General features: G+C 58.4%; 1 protein-coding gene across 2 annotated transcripts in view; it reads right to left on the bottom strand.

The window, feature by feature from the left end:
• LOC122551339 (protein NOXP20) overlaps positions 1-15,884 on the bottom strand; it is a 60,929-nt gene that overhangs the window by 29,998 nt on the left and 15,047 nt on the right. For both annotated transcript variants that reach the window (XM_043693073.2, XM_087987257.1), the window contains exons 5-7: positions 13,545-13,645; positions 12,692-12,826; positions 10,865-11,005 (exon numbers count right to left, since the gene is read on the bottom strand). In XM_043693073.2, coding sequence (XP_043549008.1) covers positions 10,865-11,005; positions 12,692-12,826; positions 13,545-13,645 — 377 coding nt within the window. The remainder of the gene's footprint in view (positions 1-10,864; positions 11,006-12,691; positions 12,827-13,544; positions 13,646-15,884) is intronic.

Here is a 15,884-nt window from a genome sequence, read left to right as displayed (position 1 = left end):
GAGAGAGAGGGCGAGAGAGAGAGAGGGCGAGAGAGGGAGAGAGGGCGAGAGAGGAGGGCGAGACAGAGAGAGGGCGAGACAGAGAGAGGGCGAGACAGAGAGAGGGCGAGACAGAGAGAGGGCGAGACAGAGAGAGGGCGAGAGAGAGAGGGCGAGAGAGAGAGGGCGAGAGAGAGAGGGCGAGAGAGAGAGAGGGCGAGAGAGAGAGAGGGCGAGAGAGAGAGAGAGAGGGCGAGAGAGAGAGAGAGTGGGCGAGAGAGAGAAAGAGTGGGCGAGAGAGAGAGAGAGTGGGCGAGAGAGAGAGAGAGTGGGCGAGAGAGAGAGAGAGAGAGAGAGAGAGAGGGGCGAGAGAGAGAGAGGGCGAGAGAGGGAGAGGGCGAGAGAGGGAGAGGGCGAGAGAGGGAGAGGGCGAGAGAGGGAGAGGGCGAGAGAGGGAGAGGGCGAGAGAGGGAGAGGGCGAGAGAGGGAGAGGGCGAGAGAGGGAGAGGGCGAGAGAGGGAGAGGGCGAGAGAGGGAGAGGGCGAGAGAGAGAGAGGGCGAGAGAGAGAGAGGGCGAGAGAGAGAGAGGGCGAGAGAGAGAGAGGGCGAGAGAGAGAGAGGGCGAGAGAGAGAGAGGGCGAGAGAGAGAGAGGGCGAGAGAGAGAGAGGGCGAGAGAGAGAGAGGGCGAGAGAGAGAGAGGGCGAGAGAGAGAGAGGGCGAGAGAGAGAGAGGGCGAGAGAGAGAGAGGGCGAGAGAGAGAGAGGGCGAGAGAGAGAGAGGGCGAGAGAGAGAGAGGGCGAGAGAGAGAGAGGGCGAGAGAGAGAGAGGGCGAGAGAGAGAGAGGGCGAGAGAGAGAGGGCGAGAGAGAGAGGGCGAGAGAGAGAGGGCGAGAGAGGGCGAGAGAGAGAGGGCGAGAGAGAGAGGGCGAGAGAGAGAGGGCGAGAGAGAGAGGGCGAGAGAGAGAGGGCGAGAGAGAGAGAGGGCGAGAGAGAGAGGGCGAGCGAGAGAGGGCGAGCGAGAGAGGGCGAGCGAGAGGCGAGCGAGAGAGGGCGAGCGAGAGAGGGCGAGCGAGGAGAGCGAGGGCGAGCGAGAGAGGGCGAGCGAGAGAGGGCGAGCGAGAGAGGGCGAGCGAGAGAGGGCGAGCGAGAGAGGCGCGAGCGAGAGAGGGCGAGCGAGAGAGGGCGAGCGAGAGAGGGCGAGCGAGAGAGGGCGAGCGAGAGAGAGGGCGAGCGAGAGAGGGCGAGAGAGAGAGGCGAGCGAGAGAGAGGGCGAGAGCAGAGAGGGCGAGAGAGAGAGGCGCGAGGAGAGGGCGAGAGCGAGAGGGAGGCGAGAGAGAGGGCGAGCGAGAGAGGGCGAGCGAGAGAGGGCGAGCGAGAGAGGGCGAGCGAGAGAGGGCGAGCGAGAGAGGGCGAGCGAGAGAGGGCGAGCGAGAGAGGGCGAGCGAGAGAGGGCGAGCGTGAGAGGCGCGAGAGAGGAGCGAAGCGAGAGAGAGCGCGAGAGAGGGCGAGCGAGAGAGGGCGAGAGAGGGCGAGAGAGAGGGCGAGCGAGAGAGCGCGAGCGAGAGGGCGAGCGAGAGAGCGCGAGAGAGGGGCGAGCGAGAGGGAGGGCGAGCGAGAGAGCGCGAGAGAGGGCGAGCGAGAGTGCGCGAGAGAGGGCGAGCGAGAGTGCGCGAGAGAGAGGGCGAGGCGAGAGAGAGGCGAGCGAGCGAGAGGGCGAGCGAGAGAGGCGCGAGCGAGAGAGCGCGAGAGAGGGCTGAGCGAGAGAGCGCGAGCGAGAGGGCGAGCGAGAGAGCGCGAGAGAGGGCGAGCGAGAGAGCGCGAGAGAGAGGGCGAGCGAGAGAGCGCGAGCGAGAGGGCGACGCGAGAGAGCGCGAGAGAGGGCGAGCGAGAGAGGGCGAGAGAGGGCGAGCGAGAGAGGGCGAGCGGGAGAGGGCGAGCGAGAGAGGCGAGCGAGAGAGCGCGAGCGAGAGAGAGGGCGAGCGAGAGAGAGGGCGAGCGAGAGAGAGAGGGCGAGCGAGAGAGCGCGAGCGAGAGAGCGCGAGAGAGGGCGAGCGAGAGAGCGCGAGGAGAGGGGCGAGCGAGAGAGCGCGAGAGAGGGCGAGCGAGAGAGCGCGAGAGAGGGCGAGCGAGAGCAGCGAGAGAGGGCGAGCGAGAGAGCGCGAGCGAGAGAGCGAGCGAGAGAGGGCGAGAGAGGGCGAGCGAGAGAGGGCGAGCGAGAGAGGGCGAGCGAGAGAGGGCGAGCGAGAGAGCGCGAGCGAGAGAGGGCGAGCGAGAGAGCGCGAGGCGAGCGAGAGAGCGCGAGCGAGAGAGCGCGAGCGAGAGAGCGCGAGCGAGAGAGCGCGAGCGAGAGAGCGCGAGAGAGGGCGAGCGAGAGAGCGCGAGAGAGGGCGAGCGAGAGAGCGGCGAGAGAGGGCGAGCGAGAGAGCGCGAGAGAGGGCGAGAGAGAGAGCGCGAGAGAGCGAGCGCGAGAGAGGGCGAGAGAGAGGGCGAGCGAGAGAGCGGGCGAGCGAGAGAGAGAGGGCGAGAGAGAGGGCGAGAGAGAGGAGAGGGCGAGCGAGAGAGCGAGAGAGAGAGAGGGCGGGCGAGAGAGCGCGAGAGAGGGCGAGCGAGAGAGGGCGAGAGAGGGCGAGAGAGAGGGCGAGCGAGAGAGCGCGAGCGAGAGGGCGAGCGAGAGAGCGCGAGAGAGGGCGAGCGAGAGGGCGAGCGAGAGAGCGCGAGAGAGGGCGAGCGAGAGTGCGCGAGAGAGGGCGAGCGAGAGAGAGGGCGAGCGAGAGAGAGGGCGAGCGAGAGAGCGCGAGCGAGAGAGCGCGAGAGAGGGCGAGCGAGAGAGCGCGAGAGAGGGCGAGCGAGAGAGCGCGAGAGAGGGCGAGCGAGAGAGCGCGGAGAGGAGGGCGAGCGAGAGAGCGCGAGCGAGAGGGCGAGCGAGAGAGCGCGAGAGAGGAGCGAGCGAGAGAGGGCGAGAGAGGGCGAGCGAGAGAGGGCGAGCGAGAGAGGGCGAGCGAGAGAGGGCGAGCGAGAGAGCGCGAGCGAGAGAGGGCGAGCGAGAGAGAGGGCGAGCGAGAGAGAGGGCGAGCGAGAGAGCGCGAGCGAGAGAGCGCGAGAGAGGGCGAGCGAGAGAGCGCGAGAGAGAGGGCGAGCGAGAGAGCGCGAGAGAGGGCGAGCGAGAGAGAGCGCGAGAGAGGGCGGAGCGAGAGAGCGCGAGCGAGAGGGCGAGCGAGAGAGCGCGAGCGAGAGAGCGAGCGAGAGAGGGCGAGAGAGGGCGAGCGAGAGAGGGCGAGCGAGAGAGGGCGAGCGAGAGAGGGCGAGCGAGAGAGCGCGAGCGAGAGAGGGCGAGCGAGGAGAGCGCGAGCGAGAGAGCGCGAGCGAGAGAGCGCGAGCGAGAGAGCGCGAGCGAGAGAGCGCGAGAGAGGGCGAGCGAGAGAGCGCGAGAGAGAGGGGCGAGCGAGAGAGCGCGAGAGAGGGCGAGCGAGAGAGCGCGAGAGAGAGCGCGAGAGAGCGAGCGCGAGAGAGCGAGCGCGAGAGAGGGCGAGAGAGAGAGGGCGAGCGAGAGAGCGGCGAGCGAGAGAGAGGGCGAGAGAGAGGGCGAGAGAGAGAGAGGGCGAGGCGCGAGAGAGAGCGAGAGAGAGAGAGGGCGGGCGAGAGAGCGAGAGAGAGAGAGGGCGGGCGAGAGAGCGAGAGAGAGAGAGGGCGGGCGAGAGAGCGAGAGAGAGAGGGCGGGCGAGAGAGCGAGAGAGAGAGAGGGCGGGCGAGAGAGCGAGAGAGAGAGAGGGCGGGGCGAGAGAGCGAGAGAGAGAGGGCGGGCGAGAGAGCGAGAGAGAGAGGGCGGGCGAGAGAGCGAGAGAGAGAGGGCGGGCGAGAGAGCGAGAGAGAGAGGGCGGGCGAGAGAGCGAGAGAGAGAGGGCGGGCGAGAGAGCGAGAGAGAGAGGGGCGGGCGAGAGAGGCGAGAGAGAGAGGGCGGGCGAGAGAGCGAGAGAGAGAGGGCGGGCGAGAGAGCGAGAGAGAGAGGGCGGGCGAGAGAGCGAGAGAGAGAGGGCGGGCGAGAGAGCGAGAGAGAGAGGGCGGGCGAGAGAGCGAGAGAGAGAGGGCGGGCGAGAGGAGCGAGAGAGAGAGGGCGGGCGAGAGAGCGAGAGAGAGAGGGCGGGCGAGAGAGCGAGAGAGAGAGGGCGGGCGAGAGAGCGAGAGAGAGAGGGCGGGCGAGAGAGCGAGAGAGAGAGGGCGGGCGAGAGAGCGAGAGAGAGAGGGCGGGCGAGAGAGCGAGAGAGAGAGGGCGGGCGAGAGAGCGAGAGAGAGAGGGCGGGCGAGAGAGCGAGAGAGAGAGGGCGGGCGAGAGAGCGAGAGAGAGAGGGCGGGCGAGAGAGCGAGAGAGAGAGGGCGGGCGAGAGAGCGAGAGAGAGAGGGCGGGCGAGAGAGCGAGAGAGAGAGGGCGGGCGAGAGAGCGAGAGAGAGAGGGCGGGCGAGAGAGCGAGAGAGAGAGGGCGGGCGAGAGAGCGAGAGAGAGAGGGCGGGCGAGAGAGCGAGAGAGAGAGGGCGGGCGAGAGAGCGAGAGAGAGAGGGCGGGCGAGAGAGCGAGAGAGAGAGGGCGGGCGAGAGAGCGAGAGAGAGAGGGCGGGCGAGAGAGCGAGAGAGAGAGGGCGGGCGAGAGAGCGAGAGAGAGAGGGCGGGCGAGAGAGCGAGAGAGAGAGGGCGGGCGAGAGAGCGAGAGAGAGAGGGCGGGCGAGAGAGCGAGAGAGAGAGGGCGGGCGAGAGAGCGAGAGAGAGAGGGCGGGCGAGAGAGCGAGAGAGAGAGGGCGGGCGAGAGAGCGAGAGAGAGAGGGCGGGCGAGAGAGCGAGAGAGAGAGGGCGGGCGAGAGAGCGAGAGAGAGAGGGCGGGCGAGAGAGCGAGAGAGAGAGGGCGGGCGAGAGAGCGAGAGAGAGAGGGCGGGCGAGAGAGCGAGAGAGAGAGGGCGGGCGAGAGAGCGAGAGAGAGAGGGCGGGCGAGAGAGCGAGAGAGAGAGGGCGGGCGAGAGAGCGAGAGAGAGAGGGCGGGCGAGAGAGCGAGAGAGAGAGGGCGGGCGAGAGAGCGAGAGAGAGAGGGCGGGCGAGAGAGCGAGAGAGAGAGGGCGGGCGAGAGAGCGAGAGAGAGAGGGCGGGCGAGAGAGCGAGAGAGAGAGGGCGGGCGAGAGAGCGAGAGAGAGAGGGCGGGCGAGAGAGCGAGAGAGAGAGGGCGGGCGAGAGAGCGAGAGAGAGAGGGCGGGCGAGAGAGCGAGAGAGAGAGGGCGGGCGAGAGAGCGAGAGAGAGAGGGCGGGCGAGAGAGCGAGAGAGAGAGGGCGGGCGAGAGAGCGAGAGAGAGAGGGCGGGCGAGAGAGCGAGAGAGAGAGGGCGGGCGAGAGAGCGAGAGAGAGAGGGCGGGCGAGAGAGCGAGAGAGAGAGGGCGGGCGAGAGAGCGAGAGAGAGAGGGCGGGCGAGAGAGCGAGAGAGAGAGGGCGGGCGAGAGAGCGAGAGAGAGAGGGCGGGCGAGAGAGCGAGAGAGAGAGGGCGGGCGAGAGAGCGAGAGAGAGAGGGCGGGCGAGAGAGCGAGAGAGAGAGGGCGGGCGAGAGAGCGAGAGAGAGAGGGCGGGCGAGAGAGCGAGAGAGAGAGGGCGGGCGAGAGAGCGAGAGAGAGAGGGCGGGCGAGAGAGCGAGAGAGAGAGGGCGGGCGAGAGAGCGAGAGAGAGAGGGCGGGCGAGAGAGCGAGAGAGAGAGGGCGGGCGAGAGAGCGAGAGAGAGAGGGCGGGCGAGAGAGCGAGAGAGAGAGGGCGGGCGAGAGAGCGAGAGAGAGAGGGCGGGCGAGAGAGCGAGAGAGAGAGGGCGGGCGAGAGAGCGAGAGAGAGAGGGCGGGCGAGAGAGCGAGAGAGAGAGGGCGGGCGAGAGAGCGAGAGAGAGAGGGCGGGCGAGAGAGCGAGAGAGAGAGGGCGGGCGAGAGAGCGAGAGAGAGAGGGCGGGCGAGAGAGCGAGAGAGAGAGGGCGGGCGAGAGAGCGAGAGAGAGAGGGCGGGCGAGAGAGCGAGAGAGAGAGGGCGGGCGAGAGAGCGAGAGAGAGAGGGCGGGCGAGAGAGCGAGAGAGAGAGGGCGGGCGAGAGAGCGAGAGAGAGAGGGCGGGCGAGAGAGCGAGAGAGAGAGGGCGGCGAGAGAGCGAGAGAGAGAGGGCGGGCGAGAGAGCGAGAGAGAGAGGGCGGGCGAGAGAGCGAGAGAGAGAGGGCGGGCGAGAGAGCGAGAGAGAGAGGGCGGGCGAGAGAGCGAGAGAGAGAGGGCGGGCGAGAGAGCGAGAGAGAGAGGGCGGGCGAGAGAGCGAGAGAGAGAGGGCGGGCGAGAGAGCGAGAGAGAGAGGGCGGGCGAGAGAGCGAGAGAGAGAGGGCGGGCGAGAGAGCGAGAGAGAGAGGGCGGGCGAGAGAGCGAGAGAGAGAGGGCGGGCGAGAGAGCGAGAGAGAGAGGGCGGGCGAGAGAGCGAGAGAGAGAGGGCGGGCGAGAGAGCGAGAGAGAGAGGGCGGGCGAGAGAGCGAGAGAGAGAGGGCGGGCGAGAGAGCGAGAGAGAGAGGGCGGGCGAGAGAGCGAGAGAGAGAGGGCGGGCGAGAGAGCGAGAGAGAGAGGGCGGGCGAGAGAGCGAGAGAGAGAGGGCGGGCGAGAGAGCGAGAGAGAGAGGGCGGGCGAGAGAGCGAGAGAGAGAGGGCGGGCGAGAGAGCGAGAGAGAGAGGGCGGGCGAGAGAGCGAGAGAGAGAGGGCGGGCGAGAGAGCGAGAGAGAGAGGGCGGGCGAGAGAGCGAGAGAGAGAGGGCGGGCGAGAGAGCGAGAGAGAGAGGGCGGGCGAGAGAGCGAGAGAGAGAGGGCGGGCGAGAGAGCGAGAGAGAGAGGGCGGGCGAAGAGCGAGAGAGAGAGGGCGGGCGAGAGAGCGAGAGAGAGAGGGCGGGCGAGAGAGCGAGAGAGAGGGCGGGCGAGAGAGCGAGAGAGAGGGCGGGCGAGAGAGCGAGAGAGAGGGCGGGCGAGAGAGCGAGAGAGAGGGCGGGCGAGAGAGAGGGCGGGCGAGAGAGAGGGCGAGGGAGAGGGCGGGCGAGAGAGAGGGCGAGCGAGAGAGCGAGATAGAGGGCGAGCGAGAGAGCGGGAGAGCGAGAGAGAGGGCGAGCGAGAGAAAACCTATAAGAGCATAGAAAGTGCCTGAGGATGTTAAGAAAGAAATTAGGAAAGCAAAGAAAGGGCATGAAACTATATTGACAAGTAAAATCAAGAGAAGCTGCAAGATGTTTTATAAATATATAATGATCAACAGGATAACTAAAGAAAGAGTAGGTTCCAAAGAAACGTCACAGACCTTAAATGTTAAACTACTTGCTCCTCTACAGATGCTGTCTGACCTGCTGATTGCTTTCAGCATTTCATGTTTTTATTTCTGATTGCCAGCTTCTGCAGCATTTTGCTTTTGCATTAGTGTTTGAAAATAGTCAGAAGGAACAAAGTCATGGATGAGAACCAAGCAGGTAAACCGAGACATGGAATGAATCAGGCAATGGTGCAAAGGTTGGATAAGTGGTCTTCATGATGACAATGAATTGTTGTCAAGTCTGATATCAAGACTGTGAAAAGTACGGTTCAGGCTTAGGTCTTTGCCAAGCCTGATTGGATGTCAGCGAAAAGAATTCAGCTGGAAAATTAAGATAACAGTACTGGAGAGCGAGAGAGAGGGCGAATGAGAGAGCGAGAGAAGGCGGGCGAGAGAGCGAGAGAGAGGACGGGCGGGGGCGAGAGAGGGCGGGCGGGGGCGAGAGAGGGCGGGCGGGGGCGAGAGAGGGCGGGCGGGGGCGAGAGAGGGCGGGCGGGGGCGAGAGAGGGCGGGCGGGGGCGAGAGAGGGCGGGCGGGGGCGAGAGAGGGCGGGCGGGGGCGAGAGAGGGCGGGCGGGGGCGAGAGAGGGCGGGCGGGGGCGAGAGAGGGCGGGCGGGGGCGAGAGAGGGAGGGCGGGGGCGAGAGAGGGAGGGCGGGGGCGAGAGAGGGAGGGCGGGGGCGAGAGAGGGAGGGCGGGGGCGAGAGAGGGAGGGCGGGGGCGAGAGAGGGAGGGCGGGGGCGAGAGAGAGAGGGCGGGGGCGAGAGAGAGAGGGCGGGGGCGAGAGAGAGAGGGCGGGGGCGAGAGAGAGAGGGCGGGGGCGAGAGAGAGAGGGCGGGGGCGAGAGAGAGAGGGCGGGGGCGAGAGAGAGAGGGCGGGGGCGAGAGAGAGAGGGCGGGGGCGAGAGAGAGAGGGCGGGGGCGAGAGAGAGGGGGCGGGGGCGAGAGAGAGGGGGCGGGGGCGAGAGAGAGGGGGCGGGGGCGAGAGAGAGGGGGCGGGGGCGAGAGAGAGGGGGCGGGGGCGAGAGAGAGGGGGCGGGGGCGAGAGAGAGGGGGCGGGGGCGAGAGAGAGGGGGCGGGGGCGAGAGAGAGGGGGCGGGGGCGAGAGAGAGGGGGCGGGGGCGAGAGAGAGGGGGCGGGGGCGAGAGAGAGGGGGCGGGGGCGAGAGAGAGGGGGCGGGGGCGAGAGAGAGGGGGCGGGGGCGAGAGAGAGGGGGCGGGGGCGAGAGAGAGGGGGCGGGGGCGAGAGAGAGGGGGCGGGGGCGAGAGAGAGGGGGCGGGGGCGAGAGAGAGAGGGCGGGGGCGAGAGAGAGAGAGAGAGGGCGGGCGTGCGAGAGAGAGAGAGAGAGGGCGGGCGTGCGAGAGAGAGAGAGAGGGCGGGCGTGCGAGAGAGAGAGGGCGGGCGTGCGAGAGAGAGAGGGCGGGCGTGCGAGAGAGAGAGGGCGGGCGTGCGAGAGAGAGAGGGCGGGCGTGCGAGAGAGAGAGGGCGGGCGTGCGAGAGAGAGAGGGCGGGCGTGCGAGAGAGAGAGGGCGGGCGTGCGAGAGAGAGAGAGGGCGGGCGTGCGAGAGAGAGAGAGGGCGGGCGTGCGAGAGAGAGAGAGGGCGGGCGTGCGAGAGAGAGAGAGGGCGGGCGAGCGAGAGAGAGAGAGGGCGGGCGAGCGAGAGAGAGAGAGGGCGGGCGAGCGAGAGAGAGAGAGGGCGGGCGAGCGAGAGAGAGAGAGAGGACGGGCGAGCGAGAGAGAGAGGGCGGGCGAGCGAGAGAGAGAGAGGGCGGGCGAGCGAGAGAGAGAGAGGGCGGGCGAGCGAGAGAGAGAGAGGGCGGGCGTGCGAGAGAGAGAGAGGGCGGGCGAGCGAGAGAGAGAGAGGGCGGGCGAGCGAGAGAGAGAGAGGACGGGCGAGCGAGAGAGAGAGAGGACGGGCGAGCGAGAGAGAGAGAGGACGGGCGAGCGAGAGAGAGAGAGGACGGGCGAGCGAGAGAGAGAGAGGACGGGCGAGCGAGAGAGAGAGAGGACGGGCGAGCGAGAGAGAGAGAGGACGGGCGAGCGAGAGAGAGAGAGGACGGGCGAGCGAGAGAGAGAGAGGACGGGCGAGCGAGAGAGAGAGAGGACGGGCGAGGGCGAGAGAGAGAGAGGGGGGGGCGCGGGCGAGAGAGAGAGAGGGCGGGCGGGCGAGAGAGAGTGGGGGCGGGCGAGAGAGAGGGGGGGGCGCGGGCGACAGAGAGGGGGCGGGCGACAGAGAGGGGGCGGGCGACAGAGAGAGGGCGGGCGACAGAGAGAGGGCGGGCGACAGAGAGAGGGCGGGCGACAGAGAGAGGGCGGGCGACAGAGAGAGGGCGGGCGACAGAGAGAGGGCGGGCGACAGAGAGAGGGCGGGCGACAGAGAGAGGGCGGGCGACAGAGAGAGGGCGGGCGACAGAGAGAGGGCGGGCGACAGAGAGAGGGCGGGCGACAGAGAGAGGGCGGGCGACAGAGAGAGGGCGGGCGAGAGAGGGCGGGCGAGAGAGGGCGGGCGAGAGAGGGCGGGCGAGAGAGGGCGGGCGAGAGAGGGCGGGCGAGAGAGGGCGGGCGAGAGAGGGCGGGCGAGAGAGGGCGAGAGAACGAGAGGGCGAGAGAACGAGAGGGCGAGAGAACAAGAGGGCGAGAGAACGAGAGGGCGAGAGAACGAGAGGGCGAGAGAACGAGAGGGCGAGAGAACGAGAGGGCGAGAGAACGAGAGGGCGAGAGAACGAGAGGGCGAGAGAACGAGAGGGCGAGAGAACGAGAGGGCGAGAGAACGAGAGGGCGAGAGAACGAGAGGGCGAGAGAACGAGAGGGCGAGAGAACGAGAGGGCGAGAGAACGAGAGGGCGAGAGAACGAGAGGGCGAGAGAACGAGAGGGCGAGAGAACGAGAGGGCGAGAGAACGAGAGGGCGAGAGAACGAGAGGGCGAGAGAACGAGAGGGCGAGAGAACGAGAGGGCGAGAGGGCGAGAGGGCGAGAGAACGAGAGAACGAGAGGGCGAGAGAACGAGAGGGCGAGAGGGCGAGAGAACGAGAGGGCGAGAGAACGAGAGGGCGAGAGAACGAGAGGGCGAGGGGGCGAGAGAACGAGGGGGCGAGAGAACGAGAGGGCGAGGGGGCGAGAGAACGAGAGGGCGAGAGAACGAGAGGGCGAGAGGGCGAGAGAACGAGTTTGAGGGCGAGGGGGGGGGCGAGAGGGGGGGGGCGAGAGGGGGGGGGCGAGAGGGGGGGGGCGAGGGGGGGGGCGAGGGGGGGGGGGGCGAGGGGGCGAGGGCGGAGGGGGGAGGGGGAGGGGACGAGGGCGAGTGGGAGAGCCAGGGCGAAAAAGGACACTGGGCGAAAAAGGACACTGGGCGAAAAAGGACACAGGGCGAAAAAGGACACAGGGCGAAAAAGGACACAGGGCGAAAAAGGACACAGGGCGAAAAAGGACACAGGGCGAAAAAGGACACAGGGCGAAAAGGGAGAGGTAGGACAGAGAAAAAAAAGAGAAAGAGAGAGAGTCAAATGAAGAAATTGTTAAAAAAATCAAGAATAGGACTGTGAACTCTTTAACACTCACTTTTATTTCACTTTCATTGGACAGAATTTCCAAAGCTTCCAAATGTGATAGACCTTGAAAGTCATCAAACAACATCCCATAGTGAGCAGTCTTCTCAACAGTAGTTCTTTGTTTCTCCTTCTCTTTAGCTTCCCTTAACATCTATTTGGGAAAAAGAAAAAGGCAATAATTAAAAGTATCAGAGTTTTTGATTCATATATTACAAATCAAATGTCAATGTCAAGTGAAATATGCACACTTCATCATGTGGTGTGTAACTGCATTCTGAGGCCATTATGAAAAATGCAAGATTGAACTGACAATACTAAGTAAAGCAATTTCTTTGAGGCACAAACACCAACAGGAAATCAATTGAGGATAACAATAGAAGTTAAGCATTGGCATTAAATCAAAGGAAGTGGCTTATCAGAATCCTGGAAAACAAAAAAAGTATGAAGTCTGGAAGCTATTGAGAAACCAGCAAAGAATGACCAAGGAAAGGTAAAGGAGATTTTGAATGCAAATAAGAAATAAAGGTGGACTGTAGAAGCATTAGAAACCCAGATTCAATTCCACCCTCGGGTGACTGTGTGGAGTTTGCTCATTCTCCCATAGTGCCTGCAAGGGTTTCCTTTGGGTGGTCCGGTTCCTTCCACATTCCAAAGATGTACAGGTTAGCTGCACAGGCTGTGCTAAATTGCCCACAGTGTCCAGGGATGTGCAGGCTAGGTGGATTAGCCATGGGAAATACAACAAGGATTGGGGGGGGGGGGGGGGGGGGGGGCGCGGGAAGGTGGGGTGGATGGGTAGGATGCTCTTTGGAGTGTCAATGTGGACTAGAATGGCCAAAATGACCTGTTCCACACTGCAGCTTTATGTTCTAAGAAAAGGTCTCAATGTTTCTATGTTCTAGATAAAATACTAAACCCAGACCCCAACAGCACACTCAGGTGAGTATGAAATAAAAGGGTCATTATTTGTAATATCTCAAATAATATTAATCTAGAATCGTAGAGTTTATGGTACACAAGGAGACCATTCAACCCATTGTGTCTGCACAGGCTCCCAAAGGACCTCATTAGTCCCATTCTACAGTCCTATTTCCACAGCCCTCTAAATGTATTAGTTTCAAATATATGTCCAGCTCTTTCGAAAGCTCATATGGAATCCACCTCTACCACTTTCCCAGGCACCACATTCAAAATCCTAACAATTATCTGAGCAAAGACATTTATCCTCACATAGCTCCTAGCTCTCTTGCTAATTATGAAATTAAAGTGATCTGTAATGATGGGATGTGGACAGTAGCTACTTAGCTCTTAGGCTGTCATTTAAATGTCTTGTTAAATTGGATACTACTAAAAAATTGAGAATCTAGCTACATTTGAGTGGTGTAAAGATACAAATGAACAAGCTCTTTGCTTTCTTAAAAGAGGGAAGCCTTCCCTTTTCTTATGTTGTTGCATTATCTAACACCAATATCTAAGCTAACAGTTGGGATGATCTGCTTTCATTACTCATGTTCTAAAAAGGCCATGAATAGCTGAGCCAATTACTGGCTCTGAGCAATTGTCAAAATCAACAATGGAACCATTGGTACATAAGGTTGTTCCATCAGTGTGGGGAACGGTATGTCCTGAACACTCTAGAACCAACTGTGCAGGGTTCAATTTTATAACATGATTAACTCATACTAACTTAGATATAAGTACTAAAGCAATGGCATGTTTCTGAACTGATGGCAAACTCCCTGATGAGAATAATAAAAAGTTAAGTTATTTAATCCTGTTTAATAATGCTCCTGTTGGTTTTATTAAACGCAACTATTGTGAGAGGCATTCTCAATACCTGGGACAAAGTGGCAGTTCGATGTATTAATATTTTTGTTTTCTTGAATCCAGGGTCACTTTCTGCAAGGACATTCATTGTCTTCTTGCCGATAAATTCTAGTGCGTCCAAGCCACCTGTGATCACAGTCTTACCCTTAACAGAAACCATGGAAAGCAACAAGTAGTATGTATCATTATTCACCATTTTTACAGTTGATAAAATTCATGAGTGAGTAGCGATTCCTATTTTAGACACATTCATCAGACTGATAAAAACCAAAGCAACTTTAGATGCTAGAAATCAGAAACAAAAACAGAAATTGCTGGAAAAAGCTCAGCAGGTCTAGCAGCATCTGTGGAGAGAAATCAGAGTTAAGGTTTCAGGTCTAGTCATCCTTCATCAGAATGAGTATGTTCTGAGGAAGGATCACTGGACCCAAAATGTTCACTCTGATATCTCTCCACAGATACTGCCAGATCTGCTGAACTTTTCCAGCAATTTCTGATTGTGTTTCATCAAATCGATTATTGATTAGAATCTAATTCTATAAATGGATTTATTTCTAGAAAAATTGATGCATAAGCTTGTTATGTGGAAGCCAATATTTGGAACTCTCCACAAATGCTGCCAGATCTGTTGAGTTTCTCCAGCACTTTGATTTTATTTCAGATTTTCAGCATCTGCCGTATTTTGCCTTTATTCTGAAAGCTAATATTATCCGATGTGTTTGAGTACGACTGCCTTTTTTCCAGTGAGCTTGAAAATTACTATGTAAACGCATATTAATCCCTTTTAACTAAATGAGCCCAAACCAGAAGTGATCAAGAAAAAAAAATCTTACATGCGAAACAGCTTGCCTTATTTCACTTACTGTGCTTTGAACAACATTCGAAATTGTTGAAAGCATGCCACGAGATCCAGCAGTGGGGGAAGAGGGTGGAACAGTTACAGAATCGGTTTCTTCTTGTGGATCTGTTCAGGAAAGGCACAACATCTCTCAATAATTACAAAACTTGAAGCTGCACAATTCCATCAATTTATTTAAACTATTGTCTACAATAAATCTAGCAGATAAAGGGAAATTATTTCCTAATCCTTTTCACCATATCTGTCCCTACAGAGCTTGATACAGAGAATAGGTTCAAACTATACAGGTATTGTAAAGATTTAAAAGGACTTGACAATGTTTAATTTTATTTTTTTTTAATTTGGTTCATATCATTTGACAGCAACTTACTTCAAAATAAAAAAAATGTGATTATCCTCCCAAAATAAGCCATTACTACATATCTAAAGTTAAGATGACATCATGTTCTGCTCCATCATCCCCAACAGGACCATCTGCTGATGAGCTCCTGCAGACAGAGTTAAGGAAGCTAGGAAATTGAAAAGTGGGACCTCAAATACGTTTGTGGGAAAGAAACTGGCATTTGGATGGAATGTCATTTTAATAGTTGTTACCATATTTCAGTTACATTTAGGGAAATGACAATGTTGGACAAAAAATAAAAAAATTCTCATTTGGGAAAAGAGCTAACTTATTAAATGTTGAGGTTTGATTTGGCAAAAGTGAACTAGAAACAGCCATTTGCAGGTAAAGCTATGCCAGTAGTTGGAGGCAAAGAGGAGATAGAGGGGTTCAGAGCAAATATGAATCTACTTAGAAAAAGGGGAGACCAACCCACCTGAAATTTTCCCTTTCTCCCCAGTGTCAGAGAATAGTCAATAGGACAAAGCAAAAAAAAAAGAGAAACACATAACAGATATCAATAGCTCACACTGCAGAAAACCTATAAGAGCATAGAAAGTGCCTGAGGATGTTAAGAAAGAAATTAGGAAAACAAAGAAAGGGCATGAAACTATATTGACAAGTAAAATCAAGAGAAGCTGCAAGATGTTTTATAAATATATAATGATCAACAGGATAACTAAAGAAAGAGTAGGTTCCAAAGAAACGTCACAGACCTTAAATGTTAAACTACTTGCTCCTCTACAGATGCTGTCTGACCTGCTGATTGCTTTCAGCATTTCATGTTTTTATTTCTGATTGCCAGCTTCTGCAGCATTTTGCTTTTGCATTAGTGTTTGAAAATAGTCAGAAGGAACAAAGTCATGGATGAGAACCAAGCAGGTAAACCGAGACATGGAATGAATCAGGCAATGTTGCAAAGGTTGGATAAGTGGTCTTCATGATGACAATGAATTGTTGTCAAGTCTGATATCAAGACTGTGAAAAGTACGGTTCAGGCTTAGGTCTTTGCCAAGCCTGATTGGATGTCAGCGAAAAGAATTCAGCTGGAAAATTAAGATAACAGTACTGGAGAAAATTTCACTTATCAAGTCCGAATGGCAGACAAGCAATCTAACAATACAGACACTAGAGAAAATGCTAGAGAAAGAGAAGATAATGTGGAGAGAAAACTAGCATAATGCATGCATGGATAGTGCGGAAGAACTTTAAATGAGAGATATGAAGGGTGAAACAAGGTGAGATGTTTAAAGGAGAAGGAATTATGGTAGAGGAAGTAGGAGACAGACAGAAATATGATCTTAAGATGGGAAGGAGAATGGCAAGCTGACCTGGTCAAGGGGTCAGTAAAATGGTGTAAATGGCATTGCTTCATGTTAGGAAGTAGTGACTAGTGCCATGCTAGGCTTTTTAAAAGATATCAAGGGAGGCCCTTGCAGAAGCTGTAAGGTAATTCAGGAGGAATTCAAGCCAGTTATAACAGCAGGAGAATAGGAAAGATGAAAGCTGTATAATTAGTGTATATAGGGTAGAGACTTAACGACAGAGAATCATGATGATAAGAAGCCTTAAAAAGAAGGGGAATTGAAGAGGGGCTTGAATCCAGAGCAGTTGCAAAGAAATGCTCACAAAAGGATGCAGGAAAATTAAGTTATATAAGCACACAGTTACATTCTAGATCTAGATAGCCATGCTTTGAAATGACAGAAGAGACAACATATGGAAGATTCTAAACTTAAAGTCAGAGGTCTGATAAACTGATGTAAGCTGAATGGCATTAATGAGAGGCTAACGTCCAAGTGAGTGAGGTCAGATGCTATTCAACAGGTACAGCATTGAAATATTTACAATAATTTAAATATTTGCTGTGATCAGCTGTTGGTGATGCTGTATGACTGCATGAGGGCAAGACAGTCAACGATGCCTACAAGAATCCCCTAGGAATCACTGCTGAAAAAAAAT

Source organism: Chiloscyllium plagiosum, unplaced genomic scaffold, assembly GCF_037043375.1.
Source record: "Chiloscyllium plagiosum isolate Xiang-an unplaced genomic scaffold, Cpla_swu_hap1 HiC_scaffold_1, whole genome shotgun sequence".
NCBI classification, from domain to species: domain Eukaryota; kingdom Metazoa; phylum Chordata; class Chondrichthyes; order Orectolobiformes; family Hemiscylliidae; genus Chiloscyllium; species Chiloscyllium plagiosum.
The sequence above is the reverse complement of the archived record's forward strand: the minus strand, read 5'-3'. Positions and strand labels throughout refer to the sequence as shown.